Source organism: Varroa jacobsoni, unplaced genomic scaffold, assembly GCF_002532875.2.
Source record: "Varroa jacobsoni isolate VJ856 unplaced genomic scaffold, vjacob_1.0 scaffold_2, whole genome shotgun sequence".
NCBI classification, from domain to species: Eukaryota; Metazoa; Arthropoda; class Arachnida; order Mesostigmata; family Varroidae; genus Varroa; species Varroa jacobsoni.
This window is the reverse complement of record NW_019212904.1, coordinates 31588-50927: the sequence shown is the minus strand read 5'-3', so window position 1 is coordinate 50927 and position 19340 is coordinate 31588. Positions and strand designations below refer to the sequence as shown.

Genomic DNA, 19340 nt, shown 5'->3' with positions numbered 1-19340 from the left:
GAACAAACATTCTGCCGAAATGCGCCCTCTGACCTTTGCACCATGCGCCTTACAACCCGTATTTACTCATTGCGCTACTTATTGTCGGCCATGCCTAGTCACGATCAAAACGAGACGAGACGACGGAAGCTAACTGAGGTGCTAACAGAGGCCGTTCAAGTGCTTTCTCGAGAATTAGCCCCGCAAACAACAAGGTAGTTGCCTCCGGAGGCGCCCCCACCACCACCACCACCACCGCTGTTGTTGCCCCGATCTCTGTGGTGACCCCGTCAGGCGAACGTGAGATACATATTGTCTGCTTCATTCGTTTCACTGTGGATCTGAGTAGTTGTCCGTGTGCGTATATGGGCGGCCGGGTGAGAGACCCTATGTAGCTACTGAATGTGTCATACCATTTTGAGATGGCGCAATGCTTTAAAGATATTTACGCCTCACTTAGTCTTATTTTTTCTTGAATAAGGAAGAGGACAATCCTAGGCGGCGCAAATGGTACCGCGTATGGAAACGTGCGGGAAGCATCCTTCTTTTATTACAGGCAGGTTCCGCGAACCAAATATGTGGATAGCAGTAACTCTTCATATAATGTAGCTACAGTATAGGGCGATCTAATAGCAGCCGATTAGCTAGCTTAGAACTATCAAAGGAATAGTATTGCATCACTAATTTATTGTGCATCTCTTTGTGGCGCAGTTATTTCAGGCAGCTTTCCTTTCGAATTCGAGAGCTTCTTTTCGAGGCGGCATTCGATACTAGTCGAGAGTTCGTTGCGTGGACAGGATTTGATTAGAAAAATTAGGTATGAAACCATCACATATATATACATCACTTCTATCTCATATTAGTCTATAAGGCTGCATGTTTTAAGGCTATAAATCTTAGTCATGTTTCATCTATGACCTTAGATCCTCGTCTGCATACATATGTGTATACTAATAACGCGTTGTTAGCAAAAATTAGATGCCCACTTAAATGTGCAGTTGTAGGAAAACTAGGCAACATTATCTTAAGACAGCTATTCAGAATGGCACCCTATGTCTAATGTTGTTCTAATTCAAAACTTTGGGCTATAAGTCGCACAACGCGAGACCCCACCCGAAGACGCCACCATATTGGACTGCACACATATTGGATCTTCTTGCATAGCTTGCTCGACCAAGCGAAATCAACTAAAAGCCGTAGTACGTCTAAGCTTTATCGACGTTGACATCTGTTGACAGTCTGCTAGTTTATTCGTATGTGGTAAATCAATGCACAGTAATACGGACGGCCACTAGTCCTTGTTTCTGGTAAGCGACAGGTCTACAACGAACGCACCAGCAGCAGAACCAGATTGCGACCAGCCCGAAGTCCTGTAGATATCTGCTTTAGCAGCTACAGCCGCATTCTGTCCTTGTACAAGATATGAAACATGGACATACGAAACCCAAGATTTAGGTCACGTGGCGGACAGCAGGACGGTCGGTTGCTCGCAGCACATGAGATCCAGCCAATATCGCCAGATGCAGAGACGTACGTTATGACGGAAAGTAACTTACGATGTTCGTATTAATTACTAACCACTTCTGGGGCAAGCGTTTCCAGAATGCGACAATGCATCGGGAAAAGCAAGACATCCAGGAAACAAAGGATTTATATTCGATCTCGTTTAGCCTCGTGACTTAAAAGTTTAACATTCTGAAGTTAGCGGTGTGGAAAATTAGTAAAAGCAGCAATTTAAACCAAGCTATGACTTGAAGAGATAGGTTAATATGGTTTAATAGTAAAACCTGTTTTATCGTTTGCTGCTTAGGACAGTAACATAACTGGATGTTTCTTTTCTAAGTAACACATTGTGTATGTTTATACAATAGCACGTTTTAACAGAACCTACTGCAACATTTGAGATAATTTTTACGACAGTTAACCTATATAACCCGGTAGGTACAACCTAGCGAGTTATATACTTTATCGTAAAGCCTTGATGGCGATAATGTTTGGTGGTTGGTGCACACTCGGCCGTCCTACATTGTAAATGAAAATGTCATCCAACGTCTAAAACCAATATCTGCTTACGGTTAAGTCAGTGAACAAACACGCACGGTCCACTCTTTGAGCCCCAAATGATTTTAGTGGCACTATTCCCAAGTATCCCTTAAACGTTCTCTACCCTATACGGAACGCTTTTTAATATATATATAGAGTAGTATAAATAGGCGGGTCGCTTGGCTTTTTGGCGGTGACGCGGATAATAAAGTGTCTGAGCTTTGAGTTGAATAAACGAGTCTATTCACTTTAGTCCGCGCCTAGGTTTGGGGCTCTAGATTGATCTCTGCGTAAAATACTGCACACACGCGTCCTAAAGCGGAAAACGTGAGTGAGCTGGTCCAGTAGTAGTAGTAAAGGCGTACATAGGACGACCCAGTCGAACTTCTGCTGTGACCACTATTTTTTAAGTTTAAAATGTTAATGGAATATGTATTTAGTGAACTTTGTTGCTGTTCGCAAGTTTATTGTACTATGTAAGTGTTGTCAATTATTTAGCACTACGTAAATGTAAAGTTTGTGAAAGGGCATGAGCAACAGAAGGTGGAGCAAGGATATGGTGGAAGAAATATGGATGAAGGCCGGAAAATGGGAACAGTACGTGTTCCTGTACATGGTCGGTTACTGATTTAGGTTGTTGCAATGATACCTAGGCAGAGAAAGAAACCGAAAATTCGTATAACAATTCAATGGGACCATAAAAGAAACGCGCTTGGTTTCATCTGACAATTTGTTAATAGCAGCTAGAGTAACTTTGTAATTCAGTTAAGTTTGCTCAACAACTCTTGAGGCTGAAACAACAAGAAATAGAGACAGAAAAACGTGAATCGTAGCTGTTATTGCACAGCAAAACCCAGTACTAGGCTTCAGGCCGAGCTACGGGTAATATTCCGCTACTAAAATTCTGAAAGGTTCTATTTTTACTACGTATATAAACGGGCTGTTGTGGTAATCGATTATAAAGTTACAGTGGTCGCCTGGTGTCGTCTGTGCTAAAATAGCGAGAATGTGCGGTTTCTACATCGCATGTCCTGGCCAAGTTTCCAAGGCTGCTAAAATGTCTCAAAGGATTTTCGTATAACTTGCCTTTATTTGAATATGTAGAAGCATAGTAAAAATTCGTAGTGAATACTTCTGTATCGTACTCTGTTTTCATTCGATATGGCCAGGCGCATGTTTGACCCAGGAACGAATGCTAATGCCAGATGCCCACTCATTGCTGGATTTAGCAAGAACACGATTAGTTTATAGATAAGAGGCCTGCGATTCTCTGCTGCTTGGATCTGGACGGCGTTAAGAAATCGATGGACTTATTTGGTCATTTGAACTAAAGTCGGCGTAGATGTAGCAAGAAAGCTGGGCACCGTTTCGCTCGACTGGATATGCAGAGCGCTCTCGGTTTTTAATTGCATATTTAACAGCGGTTCGTATCTTTGAAAATCAGACATACGTCTAGAGCCACTCGTTAGATGCGATCTAAGCTCCAGCCGATCTTTCGTACCGCACAATTGATGCGTCCGCTGTTCGCCGTCAAAAAATTGGCGTTTACGCAACAGATTTCGAAATTATTCCCTGTCGCTAAAATTGCGCCGCACTGAAACAGTACAACCGAGAAAATTATCGTATCGTATAAACGCATATAACTATCTATAATCAACCAAATCAAATCAAAAGCAAATATCTATAATCGAGTGTTCGTTGTTTATTTATATTTAATGGTAGGTATCCTTCGGTATAGTAAGAGATCATTTACCAAGTAAGTAACATAGATCCCAAAAAAAAAAAGCGGAATACCATGAAGAAAGAAATTTTATTCATGATATCCAGCTTCTAGTGTAACGATATCCATTTTACGCCAACTTAAAAGATGTAGCAGGTAACATAAGGCCAAATAGAACTTTGCAGTAAAATTTCTTGGTAAAATGACTTTATATACATACATACATACATACATACATACAACTAGTCTTCATCATAATGAAAATCGAATATATTATCAGCATTTATTACGTGGAACGACCGACTCGATTTCCGAAGTTCTTTATTCTCTGATCGAGTCCTGTCTTCCGATTTGCATAACAGAGCCACTTCTTTGTTATTCTTTGCAATATCCAGCTGGAAAGCAAGTAATACGGGCAATCGGAACTCGGCCGTAGGAGGTCTGTAGAGAGACTAGTACTAGCGATTGAGACTTATGGAAATTCGCGCTTAGTACGTCTGCTACGAACGTATAGCGTGCATGTATATATCAGAAACTCATTTAATATTTTTAGCACAACCTTCATATCTGGTGTAGGCTGAGAATGAACGTACGTTTTCGCCTACGCTGTACGTTCAAACTGAAACTTTATCGCGCATAAGCGAAGTTTTGACATTGTTTTAGAAAAAAAAAAAAAAAAAAAGCTAGAGTTAGCGGATACGTGTGTTTGCTAGAAAAGATATAAACAATTAAAAGATACAGGCTTTATCAGATCTGACCACTAACTGGCTTCGCTTACAGAAGGTCCGTACATGCTCATGCTAACTATACTTAACGAACAGATTAATATGAATCATAGATTCAGATAGAATTAGAGAAATTGGTTATTTTCTCAATTGTGACATTTCAGATGCGGTCATCAAACAGAGTAGGTCAGTTTTTGACATGGTTTATTGCTACTTTCGAACCCTAACTGCAAGGCTGTTTTGTTGAGAATATATATATATATATGTCCAGAAAGCTCTTCGTTTTATGCGTAGCATATACGTAAATAGGGAACTACTGTTGCCTACGATAGCTCTGTGAATTCTACAAATAGCTCAACAAAATGGCATTATTGAGAAAGTTGATAAATTATAGTATTTTTTCCAATACCTAATGTGTTTTTTTCACTTTAAACATAGGCGAATACAGTTTATCGTTGAGCTATTTTTTCTTCGGTACATCTTACCGCTACCATGACTTAAATAAATGTTGATTTCATTTTACAAACTTTCCAAGACGTCTCACCTATCTGTTACTGTACAGGATGACTGCCTGTTTCGTCTATAACTTACATCTATCGCCAATTTAACGTGTGGGTCTGTGTACTTTGGTCAAGTATTCCGCTGCTGACGAACGCCCGTATCACCTGCATAACATATGCGATATAGATCGGTACAAGCTTGTTTTTTGCCATTATCTGGCCTTTGGGCAACAACAGCGGCAATGGCCACAATAAGCAGTTATCTGCACCGGCTGCTTCTGATTGCTGGTTTTTTTTGCCGCCTTGCCGACGTCTTATTTGTCTCTTCATTTGCGTCCTTGCCATCCGCGTCTAGAGCGCTAAGTACCCGTTTTGTCCACCGCCTGTATCCTCTCAGTTTTGTTGTTTCTCGTCACATGTGGGTATGCGCATGTGCCGGTGCGAAAACGTATCTACAGATGCGTGACGCCAGATATGCATTAACGTATCGTTCTGTTCCATGTTGCCCCACGGTTGCCCCTCGCTCACAGGCCTAGTTACGCAGTATGCGCTAAAGCGAGCACCTCCCGTCATACGACGGGCCGATTTCGACGCTATCACTCGTGTGTACCGTCATAGAGCTTGGTCGACTCACCGCGTGGGAACTCAATAGCTAGTAAAGTCCCAGTTTGGGGGTAGAGCTTGTGTTCACACTGTCGACGAGTTATTTGACAAGAGGTCTAGCTTTGTCTTCAAAAGGACAACATCGAGCGCAAGTCTGAATAGCGCGAGACGAACCGAGGTCCGGACGACGTGAAAGCGATACGCCCCAAGCACCACGGCCCACACCACGTATGTATATATATTTAGAACCTATACAGCATTCAGCTTTTTGGACATGGGCAAGAGACCCGGGAGCCGTGTGCTTAAGGGGATTCTAAATGTTACTACAGCTGGCATGCTATGAGCACTATCCATTTTTTTGTTGTAGCAGTATTGGTGGTCGGACCTATTTGCAGTCGGGTCACCTAGGCTGGCACCTGCCTGCCTACCTGCCTTGTATTAACTGGAAATTGACAGTCGAACTGTCTCACTCGAAGCCAAAGTTATTATTGTTGCTATGTAACAGCTGCGAACTGGCTTGCTCTCGTTAATGATAATGCGATTTAAAGCGTTGGGTTTGAATAGAGACATATCAAAACTGGCAGTGTGTAGTAACGACTTACTTGTCATCTGGAGCTTCGTATTCATTGCGATATGTAGCGTCAGTACGAGCAGTAATAGTGAAGTTAATAGGTGTAACTTAACTAGATCTGATGGGTAGAGGAAAGTCGGATAGGGTGGTCACGTCGGTCATAACTTCCCGAATTTACGTTGTAAATCTTTTTCCTATGGTATGTTGTGACACCCGACAATCCTTTGTGCTACCGAGTAGAAGATAAGGCAACACCAAATAGGGTCTCCATAGCCATTAGGTAAATGTAGTGTTATTGCAGCGTAAGATGTAATGCTGTGTTATTGTGTCCATTTAAACATTTTACGTACATAATTAGCGCTAACCTGGCAAAGTCTGCATTGTCAGCTATTGGAAATGACTTCACATGAAGGCATACAAGCCTTTAAACAGAAATTTAGAGCTGCGCGCGCTTTTTTGATTAGGTCGCATGTTCTAGTCGCTATTACTCGGCGGCGACAACCTTATGTCATGTCATACTGACGTTGACATAAGCTGTAGCGTTGGTACACTGTTAAAGATTTTGTTGACCGCACGTTCTCGTGCGTTCTAGACGCTATGAAGCACCCCTTCAAATGCAGTCGAGTGCGATTTAGCCCTGAGTTGCCCTTCAGCGTTTGCACATATTGCTGAGTCGTCTTAAAGACAGTAGCAAAAAAGCCGGCTTGCAGTGCCCCATAAGCGCTCGGCGCAGAAAGCTATAGAAGAACGCGTGCAATTCAGAGGGATTCGAATAAACGTGCTGTATAAAGTTGCGTATAATCTACGATACCTAACGAACGCTTGTTATCTGTCGTCACTGCCCCCTTTTAGATGGTCAAGTTGAAGAGAACAGAGTGCAGATGTTTTTGAGGTGTCAAAACACTCGGGGCCCAAGACTCGCTGGTCCGGTGAGGTAGTGACGGTCAGCGGTCCTAGAGCCGTTTCAGAAAATAGCGAGATAAGTAGGAGTCAAGAGACAAACCTCATGCATAATACAACGTGTGGAGGAGGAAAACATAGAACTGGGAGGTTCGGGAAAATGACCGTTGATGCCGAGGAAAAGTCCAACGGGGACAAATTCTGCTGTTAAGGGCTTCGGGTGAGTGAAGGAGGGGCGGGGGTGTAGTTTTAGAGTAGCGGATTCGGAAGATGTGTAATTTAAGCTGCAGAGCACGGTGCTGTTACGCACAAGGGCGTTGCATGTTGATGTAAGTGCATACGCTCCACGAACCGGCATCTGCGTCATGTTGACGGAATTATAAGGGAAATCATCGCTATTGGCTTTTTTGTGAATGGTAAAGAAGAACGAAAAACAATGTGGAAACTCATTAAATCACTAAAGAAACTTGAAATCATTATGCATATTATTGCTAGGAAGAAACCAAAAAAATTACCACACATTATGTAGTTGTTTGTACCGTCCGCCGAGTGTTCTAATAGTTCTCAGAACATTTGCGTTGTATTCATTCAAAGAAAAATGTCATAATTATGAAACGTTTTGTGTAATATTTAGATAGCTTTTAGGTTAGGATCACAGTATCGGTTGTTATCTCCCTAAACAATCGGTTCCCAAAGATAGTCTTTGCGCCCTGGGGCCTGTACACCCCACGTTGGATACGAACGCGTTGCTTGTGTCGGCATTGCATGGTCAAGATAATTCTTTGACTAAAATCAACTAAGACTGGCTTGTTAGCGTTATCATCATTAACAGCACACCCAGCGCTAGCGTTTTGTCAATGATTATCTGGTTGGATTGTAATTTTTGTGGATTTCAACACTAAATTCTTTGAAGTTTATAGTTGGTAATAAGTTATCGGTTCTATAGTTCTGTACTCTTTTGGTAGGCCTTTATTGAATACAAAAATATTTATAATTGTATCCACGTTAGTATTGCTTGAAATGGATACTATACAGGACTGAAGAATAGGCTCGTTCAGTCTTAGCGATTAGGACCTGCGTTTTGGCTATTACAAGACAACATTGACCATATGTGTAATCTACTATGGGGAAATAGTAAATAATAATAAGGATAATGACCGTAATCAGTAATTTTTAGACTATCCTTAGACAGTGGCTATATGTGAACAGCTTACTTTGCTAGGCAAAGTGACATAATTGCAGTGGATATTACGGAAACCCCGACGAATTCCTTTATTTAACCAAGCGTGGTTTTTGAAACTCTTACCCGATTGGTGTAGATTAGGTCTCGTTCTAAAAAAACATAAAACCCAATTTTTTCCAATCTGAAAACTATTTTTGTAAAGTGATACATGGGGTAGACATACATATTACAGTACGAAAACGAAAGAGACAAGAATAAATATAAGTTTTGGCCAGCTAAGTCACGACTTCCATAAGCATCAGCGTCTCTATCTCCCGTGATTCCTTCGTTTACTCGCACCACACATATTCATTATTTCTCACCTTGACGAAGGCAACAAGGACACTTTGCAGACCCCTGCTCCTTTTTGATTAACATTACGCAAGGCCAGCCACGTAATCGGCTGAAAAGGACGATCACTGCCCGAGTTGATATTGCGTGCAACGGTTAATAATACTAATAATAACAATAACAGTATCAGCATTAACAAAAGCAAATAACAGCGACTCAGACAAAGGACGGTAAAAGGGCCAATCAGCTTTACGATGACCCCGGCCACCCCAAATAAGACTCTGCTCTATCCTTTTTTTTTAGTGTAATCCACATTTTATATCCAGGTCCGTTGTTGGACCAGTAAAATGTCATCTTATGTTACTGAGGAGTGTCGTCGTTGATGCGGATGGATACAAGACGGAAGTGGTCAGCATTTGGATTCTGTCGTAACGGAGCTATAAATATTTTATTTTAATTTTCTCTTCGTACCAATCGCTGTTCATCTTTTTAACGTTCGCTGTTTAGTTTTTTTTAAAAGTTACTTTAGCCAGAGGGTGAGTGGGGTTTAGTAGATGTTGGGGATGACGTTTAAATGAAACTATGCAAAGCAGCGCCAGCTGGGGCTAATGCGGGGGATGGGAAGTCTTTATTGACACCCTTTATAACTGTTTCTTGGCTTTTCATAACGTTGCATCATATTATGACACGAAGCATAAGATACGTAAGAGTAGCGCTACAGCTGCGCTAGACTTTCCGTTTTTGTGGGAATTAACGTAGGCCACAAGCGATTATTATACAGATTTTGCACAAAATTAGATAAATGCCATTTGCTAGTCGCACTTGAATCACAACAGATTTACGAGCTAAACAAAATAGTAAATTATCTTGAGGTTTTGCTCGGTTAACTTAGTGAAATGTATTTGAAACTTAATAATTGTTAATTCATTCAATACACTTCATTAAACCTAAGGCGTGTTTAAGGCTTTTTATACTACTATGTTTATAAGGTCTTGGCTTTCAAACTTACCTATTTAGCTATCCAATTTAATATGAAATCATGTAGAACACATAACAATAAAACATAACTTGAAAGCTTTCCAGTAGCCCATGGGCATATATATATGTATGTGTATATGTATATAATAGAAGCATGGGCTACTACAATTTACGATTACCAAGCAAAAAAGTAACGACTTCTCGACAAAAAGTGCTACACAGATAAAACGATTCCATTTTTTGGACGCTCAGCAACTTCACCTCGATGGCAATACTCCTTCAAACATATTTATAAGCGACAAGACCTTTTTGACGGGATACACGTTCAGGACCCGCGGGATGCGATTTGTATCAGTATTTCTCTACTTGCCAAGGTTTGACACTTAGCAGCCACCATCAGCAATATTGCTACCACCTTAGCGCTTCAGGAACGTGAACCGACACACTGCCTCGCCTTAGAATTATTTGGTCTCGACAAATTCAGTCTGTCTTAGTCTTGGCTACGATTTCATGATAATCGAAGCCTGTTGACTTAGGTTTACTGGGATGTAGGTGTAAACCGCGAAAATGGTGAAGACAATGACGACGACGGACAAGAATTTGGGAGAAGGGAGTCTGTATGACAAAGGCATTATAGAAGAGAATTTAGGATCCTTTCAATATTTCATGCAAGCTAACATATGTCGAACACATTTCGCTCAAATAAGCGCGCACAAAAGGGCCTCTTAGCTGAGCCCCTTAGTATCAGGCTGTTACTAGCCAAGCCTGGCCCTGTTGCTCCTCTGAAGTCTTAGTAGAAGTTGCTATTTCCGAGAATAGATATTAGGACAGTCGAAAGGAAAGCCTCTATTTTGAACAGGTGAATCTCTGGTGCTCCAATGAGTTAGGTTGGTCAGGTTTGGTATTGATACGGGCCTGCCACTCGATGCCTCAGTCGTACTTGGCCTTTGTCGTCCTTTTTGGTCTTTTGACGGTACGATAGTTTTCCCCTGCCTCCCGTTCCAGGTCCTTGATTTGTGCAAGTTGTGACCGATAGATTTGGTTGGCCACCTATTCGGCCATTGACAACTACAACTGCTGCAGCAGCAGTAAAAGGAGCGTCAACGATAACGGCTGTAACTCGAAAGGCTCCTTTCGCCGACCGGGAACTATCACGGACGCCATGGCGGACAGCGTTACATTCCATTGTCTATACAAGTTACATATAAGCACCATGTAACTTGTATAGAAGATGGAAGCAAACCATCGTGTGTCGACGATGTATTTCCCGATAAAAAGAGCGTGAAATAGAGGAGCTTCTCGGCGGGAAGAAGCAAGGGTTTTGTTCTTGGCCTGTATGCATTGAAAGCTCTAAGCGAGAGGGACAATTTAGCTTAAACAATTCATAGGATTGCGAATAGACAATGGCGTACGGTGACGACACAAAGGTAAGCTTTTTGGATTTTAATGATACATGAAATACTCTAATAGCGCAGGCATGGTACTTTTGTCGGTACGCGAAATCTTTGGATAACTTCAAATGTATGCTATTACCACATGTCAATATGTTTAATATCATTAACTGTATGTATTGTGTAATTCTACACAAAGGCAATGTTTCGTCTACATGCCATATACGTGCCCAGTAATAGAAGTATTTCCCATTGGAAATATCAATATTTAGACAACATAAAATCCTAGATTTAGTCCGTTACAATGGTTGATATCTGCAATATTTATACAATTTTACCGCACTCCAAAAGTTTTGCTTCTTTATTATTAATTTATCAGTTGATATATACAGAATTTAAGGCGCGGACCTGATACTGACGATCCGAAAAATATCGGTTACCTATTCCCAAACAAATGAATAGGAAAGTTGTAATGAATAATAGAAGTAAAGGAACTTTGTATCTGTACACAATAAGTTTGCAAAATACTTTTATGAATCCAAGAATGAATTATAGACGAAAGAAGATAAACACAGTGAAGTGCCGTGTGTACGAAAACTTGCCAGGGACTTCGCTATAGCATTTAATAAGTATCAAGCACCTGTAAGCTCTGTAGGGAGCAAATCAATAATAACTACTATACTGCGCCATGTAGTTCATTCAGTTACTATTGAACACTGAAGGCATATTGAAAATTGTCCATAGAAGAGTTACAGACGCGACTACCTTGACCATGAGTATCTAATTAAAAATATAGATTAAATGTCACGTTGAGGCGTTTACCTGGCCGAATAGGTATCGTGGTTCAAATATCTAAATATTTGACTATTTAGAAAAATGTGTAATGATAGACAACGCTACCTATGGAACATTACGAACTTACTGACAATTTGCAGAGCACCTGTGTTACTACCGGAAAGTTAGGGTTACTTGCTAGATCCATCAAAGCGAAAGTCGCTTTCAAATGTTTTATATTAGGAGAAGAGTGCGTTATCACTTTTCACAGATATATACTTGAGACATGTAATTCATTGAAGGAACATGAAGGGTCGACATCTCCGCCCCTAACGGCTAACGGATTCAATTTAATACAGTCTCACACAAGCAGGAATAAGTATGGACCGCTTGCACGGATCCTGTTAAATTGATGGTACCATCATGGTCTTTAGGAATAATATTAAGACAATGACACTGAAACCATATTTTCAAAAGCAGCCACTAGCAGCCAGTTCGTGGGAGACGCATTCGATAGCAGCTGTCTTCAGTTACAGTGCGTCGTTAAAAGCGTGTGCGATAAGACCGCAGTCTTAACAACGAGCCTCTCTTCCTCACTCCAAAAGTCAAGATTTCATTGAATTTTGTCTCCTGTTTGGCTATACGACCGGCGGACGCGTTATCTAAATACGCCATTTACGGCAGCATGATGATTTTTGAACATATGGAATACGGTGGACCCCTTGGTATTCAGCGAGTAAGACACGCTTTCCTTGGATTTCGAGACTAATACGTACTTTCGTGCAGGAAGCATTTGGCGACAGAAATTCCCTACCCCATCGTTTCAATTCATTTAAGGTCCCACATAGAAGCTTCTAATACTCACCAAAGAACCACGAACAACCTACAAAGCAACATAATCCGAATTTAACGACGGAATAAATCGAGTATGTCGTCTGTGAAACTACTTAAATCTACAGAGAACTACCGTACTTCGAATTCGCCGGGTGATCCCATTGAAAAAATAGATCGAGGTAGTAAACACTCTTTTTCTTCTTATGCCTTTGCTATTCCCTCTCGTTACAGTGGCGCCACCGAGTTCAAATTAATTTTTTCCTTCCCATGACGGCATCGCCAGTATCAGTACGTTCTTAGTTTCATTATTCTTTTCGCCTTGCGAACCGGCGATACATTAGCGTTGCGGATGAAGCTTCTAACACGGAGGTGTGCATGGGGCCCATTCCGGAAAGCCGGGAAATGTTTCCTGGTAACGGCAGGCCCCTACATGAAGTCGAACGCATGCACTCATCCTGTCGTCGTTCCGCGATAGCGCATGATCCTGATGAGACAGAGCAAAGCCATCGAACCGACTACAGTGCCGAGAAGAGTCACCGATGGAGAGATCGCGCGGGGGCCGAATGTTTGCCGAGGGTAACGATAGTGAGGACATAGTCGTTTCTTCCCATCGATGGTGGCTCAGTCACATGTGTTGGCCTGTTATACGTTGCTGCCGTTTGCTTATTTTTCAATACATATAATTCTGTTCTGCGCGCGAAAGTTGTGGAAGAAAGAAAGTAAGCGGGAACCTTCCTACAACGGAGCTCATATTGCTGTCGGGTGGAAGTTTCCTTCGTTTTTGAAACACTGCCGACTCTGGAAAAGGCGCACAAGGAAAAACGAAATGGCGGGTAAAGGGTTCGTTCTTTCGACTTTACCAAATCAATTAGTTGTTTCACTTGAAGTCGGCATTTGAAAGTATGAAACGTACGTTTACGTTTCTGGAGACCGCCGCGTTGATTGTCTGCACTGCATGTAAAAATCTTCTAGGATTCAATCATGATCAGTTTGTTCTTATTGCTTTTTTTTGCCAAACGCACGATTTCGACAAATATATATGACCTATGAAGCCACAAGGAGAAACATATATAAAACCTGTTTTGCTTCTTAATTTTGTCGCACAAGATTCACGCTTTAACCACATAATGGTCAATATTTCTGTATTTGTTCAGCTTCATTTGGTCACATAGCAATCGAACATACAACGGAAAATGAAAAGAGCCAGAACACGAACCGACGTAAACGGGTCTAATAATGGTCATTGTTAGGGCCATTCTGTTCTTACAACTGTGACAACTATACGTCGTTTGTTTCGTAAACGAGCGCAACGACTAACAACATACGACTGCCAGCCACTGTTGACCTTCAGCCCGACTGCGTAACACTTAGGTCATGCGGGTTCTGCCTTTGCCGTTGCTGCTTTCGTATTCCTCCTTCACTTACTTTCTCAATACGAAACAAGGGAGCCTCGCAAGTTAGGCAAAAAATGGCGAACCATGAAGAAAAAAATGACGGAGTTTTATTCACAGGTGCAGCCGTCACCGTTACCCATCTGGTTCTCCATAATACCTCGTGTTCAATAATGTTCATGTCACCCGTACCGTACTGTCTGTTTAGTCCATAGCTCGCCTTGGGGATTGGCTGTATGCTAGTTCGACGTCAATCGCTGTGCTTCTTGCCTATGGATCGTCCGGTGCCGTCGTCGTCGCCGCAGACCGTGGGCTTCGTGCTGTAATGATGACGAGCGGTGAGTTGTGGCAAAAAGTTGAAGGAAGAGTACTGACAAAGGGGAACCAACGACGAAAAGGCCAGACTGGTGTTCGATTCTGGAAACCGAAACAAACAGGTAAGTTAGCACGTCGAGACTAACGAGAGAACTTCATAGGCGATAATGACATCGGAATAAAGAAGTAAAAACGGAATAACAGAAGGGAGCGGCCAGGAAAAGGACATGTATCTATGTAGCAATCTACAGCTTAAAAAAATGGCTGAAAAAGAGAAGTAAAATAGAGTAATAGAGACGCCGTCTTGTGTCGCAACCAGCCTGCCCTTTATAAGTGCACTCCTTTTTGACGGGATGCTCAGGAGTGCTTGCAATGGAAACCACGCACGTGTCAGCGGAATCCGTTTAATAATTGATCAGTCCCACTGATACTGATGTTCGAAGATCGTCACAGAATTTTAAAGCTTGTGGGGGCTTGGAAAAGGAGGAATCAACTAAAACAAGAAGACTGAGATGTCAGCCGTTTAGGACAGCACGCCCTAATGCGATTTTTCCACCCTGATTCCTCGCCCCCCGTCGCTGATGCTGCCATCGTTGGGAGGCTCAAGGTATTGCCGATAGGTCCGGGGGCTTGAAAGAAACGATAGGTATGAACGATTTTGGTAGGCTTGATCGCATCGGTCTGCTGTGGCCTGGTCTGGCCTTCTCTGGCCTGGCGTCGATTTCGAAACAACGTGACCATCAACACAAGTGCCATTCAATTTGATGATTGGCAATAACGCGACAACGACCATGCGCCTGGATGAGTAGAACATTTAGCTAAGAGCGAACGGTAATAAATTGGCCTATGTCTACTTCACCAATGGTAGGGTATAGCCCTGAAGAGATCGTTGAGATGCTGTGAAAAATTTATTTTCTAGCTATCGGTGCATGTGGTATATTTTCGAACAGATTCTATTTCACCTTTTCTATCTATAAACAAGCTACATTAGATAATTTTATGTGGCTACATTATGTAGGAGTTTCTGACACCTAAATAATGATACTTTTTGCATACTTGGTAGTATTATAAATTAATAATATATTTGAGATAGTCTGCATCTTGGTAGGGCCAGTACTATTGGCCTTTAACAGGGCTATTGGGTATGAAATTCCAACGAAAAATGACAAGCAATTATATTGCGAATATATATATATATATATTTAAGCGAAACATTTCTATGTATAAACGAGTACATATACTATAAATAAAAATATACAAAGAAAATATCTATAATCGGCTGTTTTTATTTGAAAACTTGTAACAATTAAACTTGATTTATTTCCAGTCCGGTCCCTGTCCCTGTACCGGTACATCGTACTTTACACGCGTGAAATTACTATACACTGTGCTGTTTTTCTAGCATACGTTTATGTGTGCTATACATATCACCATTTCGTCATGCCCTATCAAAGTTTGCACACGGCTAGCAATAGTCCATTTATTGTAAAGCAGTTACATAGAAAATCTTTCGGCGGGCCTATCGTATAATTCATGTGGTTTAACAGCTTACACATGATCAGACTGGAATATTTCATGTGTTGAATGGGCCTGTTAATCAATGAAGGCAAAATTTAACTGTACTCAACATTGCTATCTGATTTAGGCCGAGGAAAGTTAATTGATTTTAGGATTGATAGTGTGTCTTACAGACGTACGTACGACGTTTACCATGAAACTTACCGCGATTCTTGCACGCCTGGAGTGTCTACTACTCTACAGGCTCTGCTCAACGTCGCTAGTGGACTATTCGAAAACTATCTAATGACTTTCTAAGTACTATGGATACTGCTCTATGATCAGACGGTCAATGATCATCACGACTGAAAAATATGTCTACTCCAAAGCTGAACTTAACATGCGTATACTTCTAAGTTACCTAGGAAGACAGTCACTACCCTACTAGAGAGCATAAAGTGACTGTATAGAGCACATGCTTTTATATATATATATGTATGTGTGTATGTATATATACAACAGAATCGCCACGCTACTGAACTACCCAGGAAAGTTTCTTAGCCACGAGCTCTATCACAATGGTTTCCCGTGGTCATTTCTCCAGTAGGGCCTTCTTCCGTTGATAGGTAGATAGATGATATTGCCTTACGGGAATAAATTCGCAGACAATCTAAGTTTCGGCCGCAGTTAATCACAGTTTAACAACAAAACTCCTCACACGATTTTGTTGTAACGTAGCGTCTGTGTTTAATAAGCGTCGCAAATTGTACAACGTTCGTATTTTCTCTGGCCCCTATTAGTCATCCGATACTGAGTTGGCAGTGATCACTCGAGGAGGTTCTATTGAGAACGGTTGTCCCGCTACAGAACAATACCCATATTCGCGGTATAGTGTTGACTATTCGAAGAGGAGGCCGAAAAATAATTGGCCTTGACAGATGCACATACTAGTCGCAAAATGAGGTTAGTAATTCAACCCTACTCTGCACTCTGGAGCAGCGGTATCGGGAAAGGCTCGAAGTTTCGATATTTCGGCATGGACATTCAAGAATTCTGAATAGGCTTTAATTTACCTTAACCCTAGCTATGGTCGTGCTTCCATGTAGAAGGGTCCATAATAGCTGGTCGACTGGGTCAGACCTGCGTGCTGACAAGGCTTGCTATCTAGCTTGCTGAGGATGAATGATGGGCTCTTCAGATGTTGATGTACATGTATAATGTATATAAAATGAAACGAAACCACTTTTCAATGATGTCATTTTATTTTTAGTCTTAAGCCCCGTATAAAGTAAATTGTCACTCCATTAGTTTCACGCGCACAGTAACACAGGAAATACGCTAATCAATTTATTTTTCCCTTTAGTGTACACATTATCCTTGTACTTGGACCCTTACTTCATAGGAACGGAGCAGCGTATGCACAGCCTAGGAAAAATGTCTCGACGCCGACGATGCTGCGGGCGTCATAATCGCCAGTCTTTCTTCCCCTACATAAATCTCTGCCGCGACGCTATCATAACCGGAAATTAGTCGCTTATAGTCGTTTGGTAGAGCTTTACTACTGATACACAAAAGAGGACAGAGCTACATCGTTTAGGCTAGGAGATATTTATTGGCAAGTATATAACAAAAACTGACTCGTAGGACGATAGTGGATCATTGCACGTCGCAGTTCGTAAGCGAGTTAAGACAACAAAGACGAGTGTCGACCAGCAAGCGATTCAATGAACCATCATCCGGCGATAATTCAAATTCTGTCCAACGTCGCTACGGAACGCAAATAGCATCATAATACTATTACCTGAAAAGCGTTAAACGTTCTTGTCTGCAGTATGTGGACGAAGGGAGGTTGCCCGGCAAGGACGGCTAGATCCCTACGATCCGCCTGTGCTGCCAAGATGAGGGAACACGTTGATTACGGAAACGTGTGATCGATTATTTGAGGTTAACCAAGAAATATGACTGATGAGGCTGATGGATCCGGTTGCACGTAGACGAGGAAAACATTTTCTAGGGATGGCGTGAGGCCACTGTTGTAGGTCGAGAGTAATGGACATTGTCTAGGAAATGTCGTTGAGGGGGTCTCCGTAGAAATGTATGTGATGATTGCTTACATTACAGTATGCAACTATGTTTTTTTTTTAACTAAACTGTTTTTATGATTAAGCGCCCTTGTTCAGATACAGAAACATTCAGCAAAAGATTCTATAGTAAAAAGCTAAAGGCTGAATTGCATTTGCCAGCATCGCGCGCCCATAAAGTATATTTTCAGGACAGGCAGGTTTTAAGGTTAAAGTAGAAAAACGAATTGAAGATTCAATGCATTTGAAGTACAGCCTTGGGAAACCTATAGATGCTCCAGCAGCAGCAATGGCAAGCGTATACCGTCAACCTATTTCTGCCCTCTGAACGTTTGCAAATACATGCATTAGTCAACTAAATAATGCCCACTTTTTATAAATGTATATATGCATATATATATATACATATATCTAACTTAGATGAAAGGCACGTGTACACAAAAACGTACATTGATACATCTATACAAATGATAAAAACGGGGTCCAAGTCAATAAACCACGGAATGAATTTACATGCAAATAAATAAATATAACCCAGAAGGACAAACTACTACATGTTGGTATAAACGTTAAAAATAGGTCGTTCTGTTCTGTCTAACCAAAAGAAACATAGAGAGCGTCTGAATGTATTGATTTCGAAAAGCTTTCCACTGGGATACGGAAGTTTATAAACATACATATACATAAACATACAGATAGAAAGCTATTATCAAACTTTCAACGTTACGAGAAAGAACGCACAACAATGCCTGCTTATTTGGTCAATTGTTGATGGATTTATTAATACCGGAAGGTGATCGGAGTGATAACGTGTTCGTAAACTGGTTCCATCTGAAATCTGACGTAAAGATAGTTCGCTTTGTATTGAAGCTATGCTTCACTCAGTCAGTGGTACGGGACGGGAAAGTATATATTCAAACTGTAAAGACGCTCGATTAGACTAACTGGAAGGCCGCGTTAAGGGTCTTAGAGGAAAAAAGTTGACCCTTTTATGAGCTATATGCAATAGTGATTATGAAATGATGCAGCGCACAGGAAGTACTAAAATCAACATTTCTATACCTCACGCGTTTTCATTAGACTATTAAAAACTTCTAAAAACTCACTTTTTATAATTTTTCATGTGATAGTTGACGGAGATTTAATCAATGTAACTTTTCCTCTACATGCGTCTTTTGTTTGACCATTACACAATAACATAGTAAAAAATGTCTACAGACACGTGTATGGGACGAGTTTATAAAATGCCCTCCATTTTGCCGTCTGTCATTCAACACGTTTAATAGGAATTGCACAGGTATGTCTACGCACAATCACACCCGAACACGCATAGATCCCTTCCCATAGAGGTGTTTCCCGCCTCATGGCTTATAATTAACATGCCTAGAACGTGGTGCGCATAACGAGACCTGCCACCGATTATATCCGCACACGGCACCTCAACAACGTTCGTAGCCGGTAACACCAATGGTAACAATATACAGGCGCCAGTCAGACGTACGTATTCGTTGACAACGCTAAAGGT

At 41.4% G+C, this 19340-nt stretch overlaps 1 protein-coding gene and 1 long non-coding RNA gene across 12 annotated transcripts in view; one reads left to right on the top strand and one right to left on the bottom strand.

The window, feature by feature from the left end:
• The first annotated feature begins 5408 nt into the window (after positions 1-5408).
• LOC111258532 (uncharacterized) overlaps positions 5409-19340 on the top strand; it is a 25561-nt gene continuing 11629 nt past the window's right edge. For 4 of the 11 annotated variants that reach the window (XR_015316035.1, XR_015314270.1, XR_015315060.1 and 1 more), the window contains exons 1-3: positions 5432-5798; positions 10538-10959; positions 14131-14359. Coding sequence is in view for 1 of the 11 variants with exons in the window: in XM_086967613.1 (XP_086823739.1) it covers positions 10936-10959; positions 14131-14359; positions 14599-14645 (300 nt within the window). In the remaining 10 variants the exon portion in view is untranslated. Of the gene's footprint in view, positions 5799-6993; positions 7262-10537; positions 10960-14130; positions 14360-14598; positions 15484-19340 lie in introns of those variants that run through there. The other 7 variants (XR_015310213.1, XR_015310147.1, XM_086967613.1 and 4 more) reach the window with 6 other exon arrangements.
• On the bottom strand, positions 18569-19286 carry LOC111264883 (uncharacterized). Its single transcript, XR_002684370.2, has 2 exons — positions 18922-19286; positions 18569-18653 (listed from the first exon to the last, which is right to left on the bottom strand). It is a non-coding gene; the product is annotated as an uncharacterized LOC111264883 (long non-coding RNA).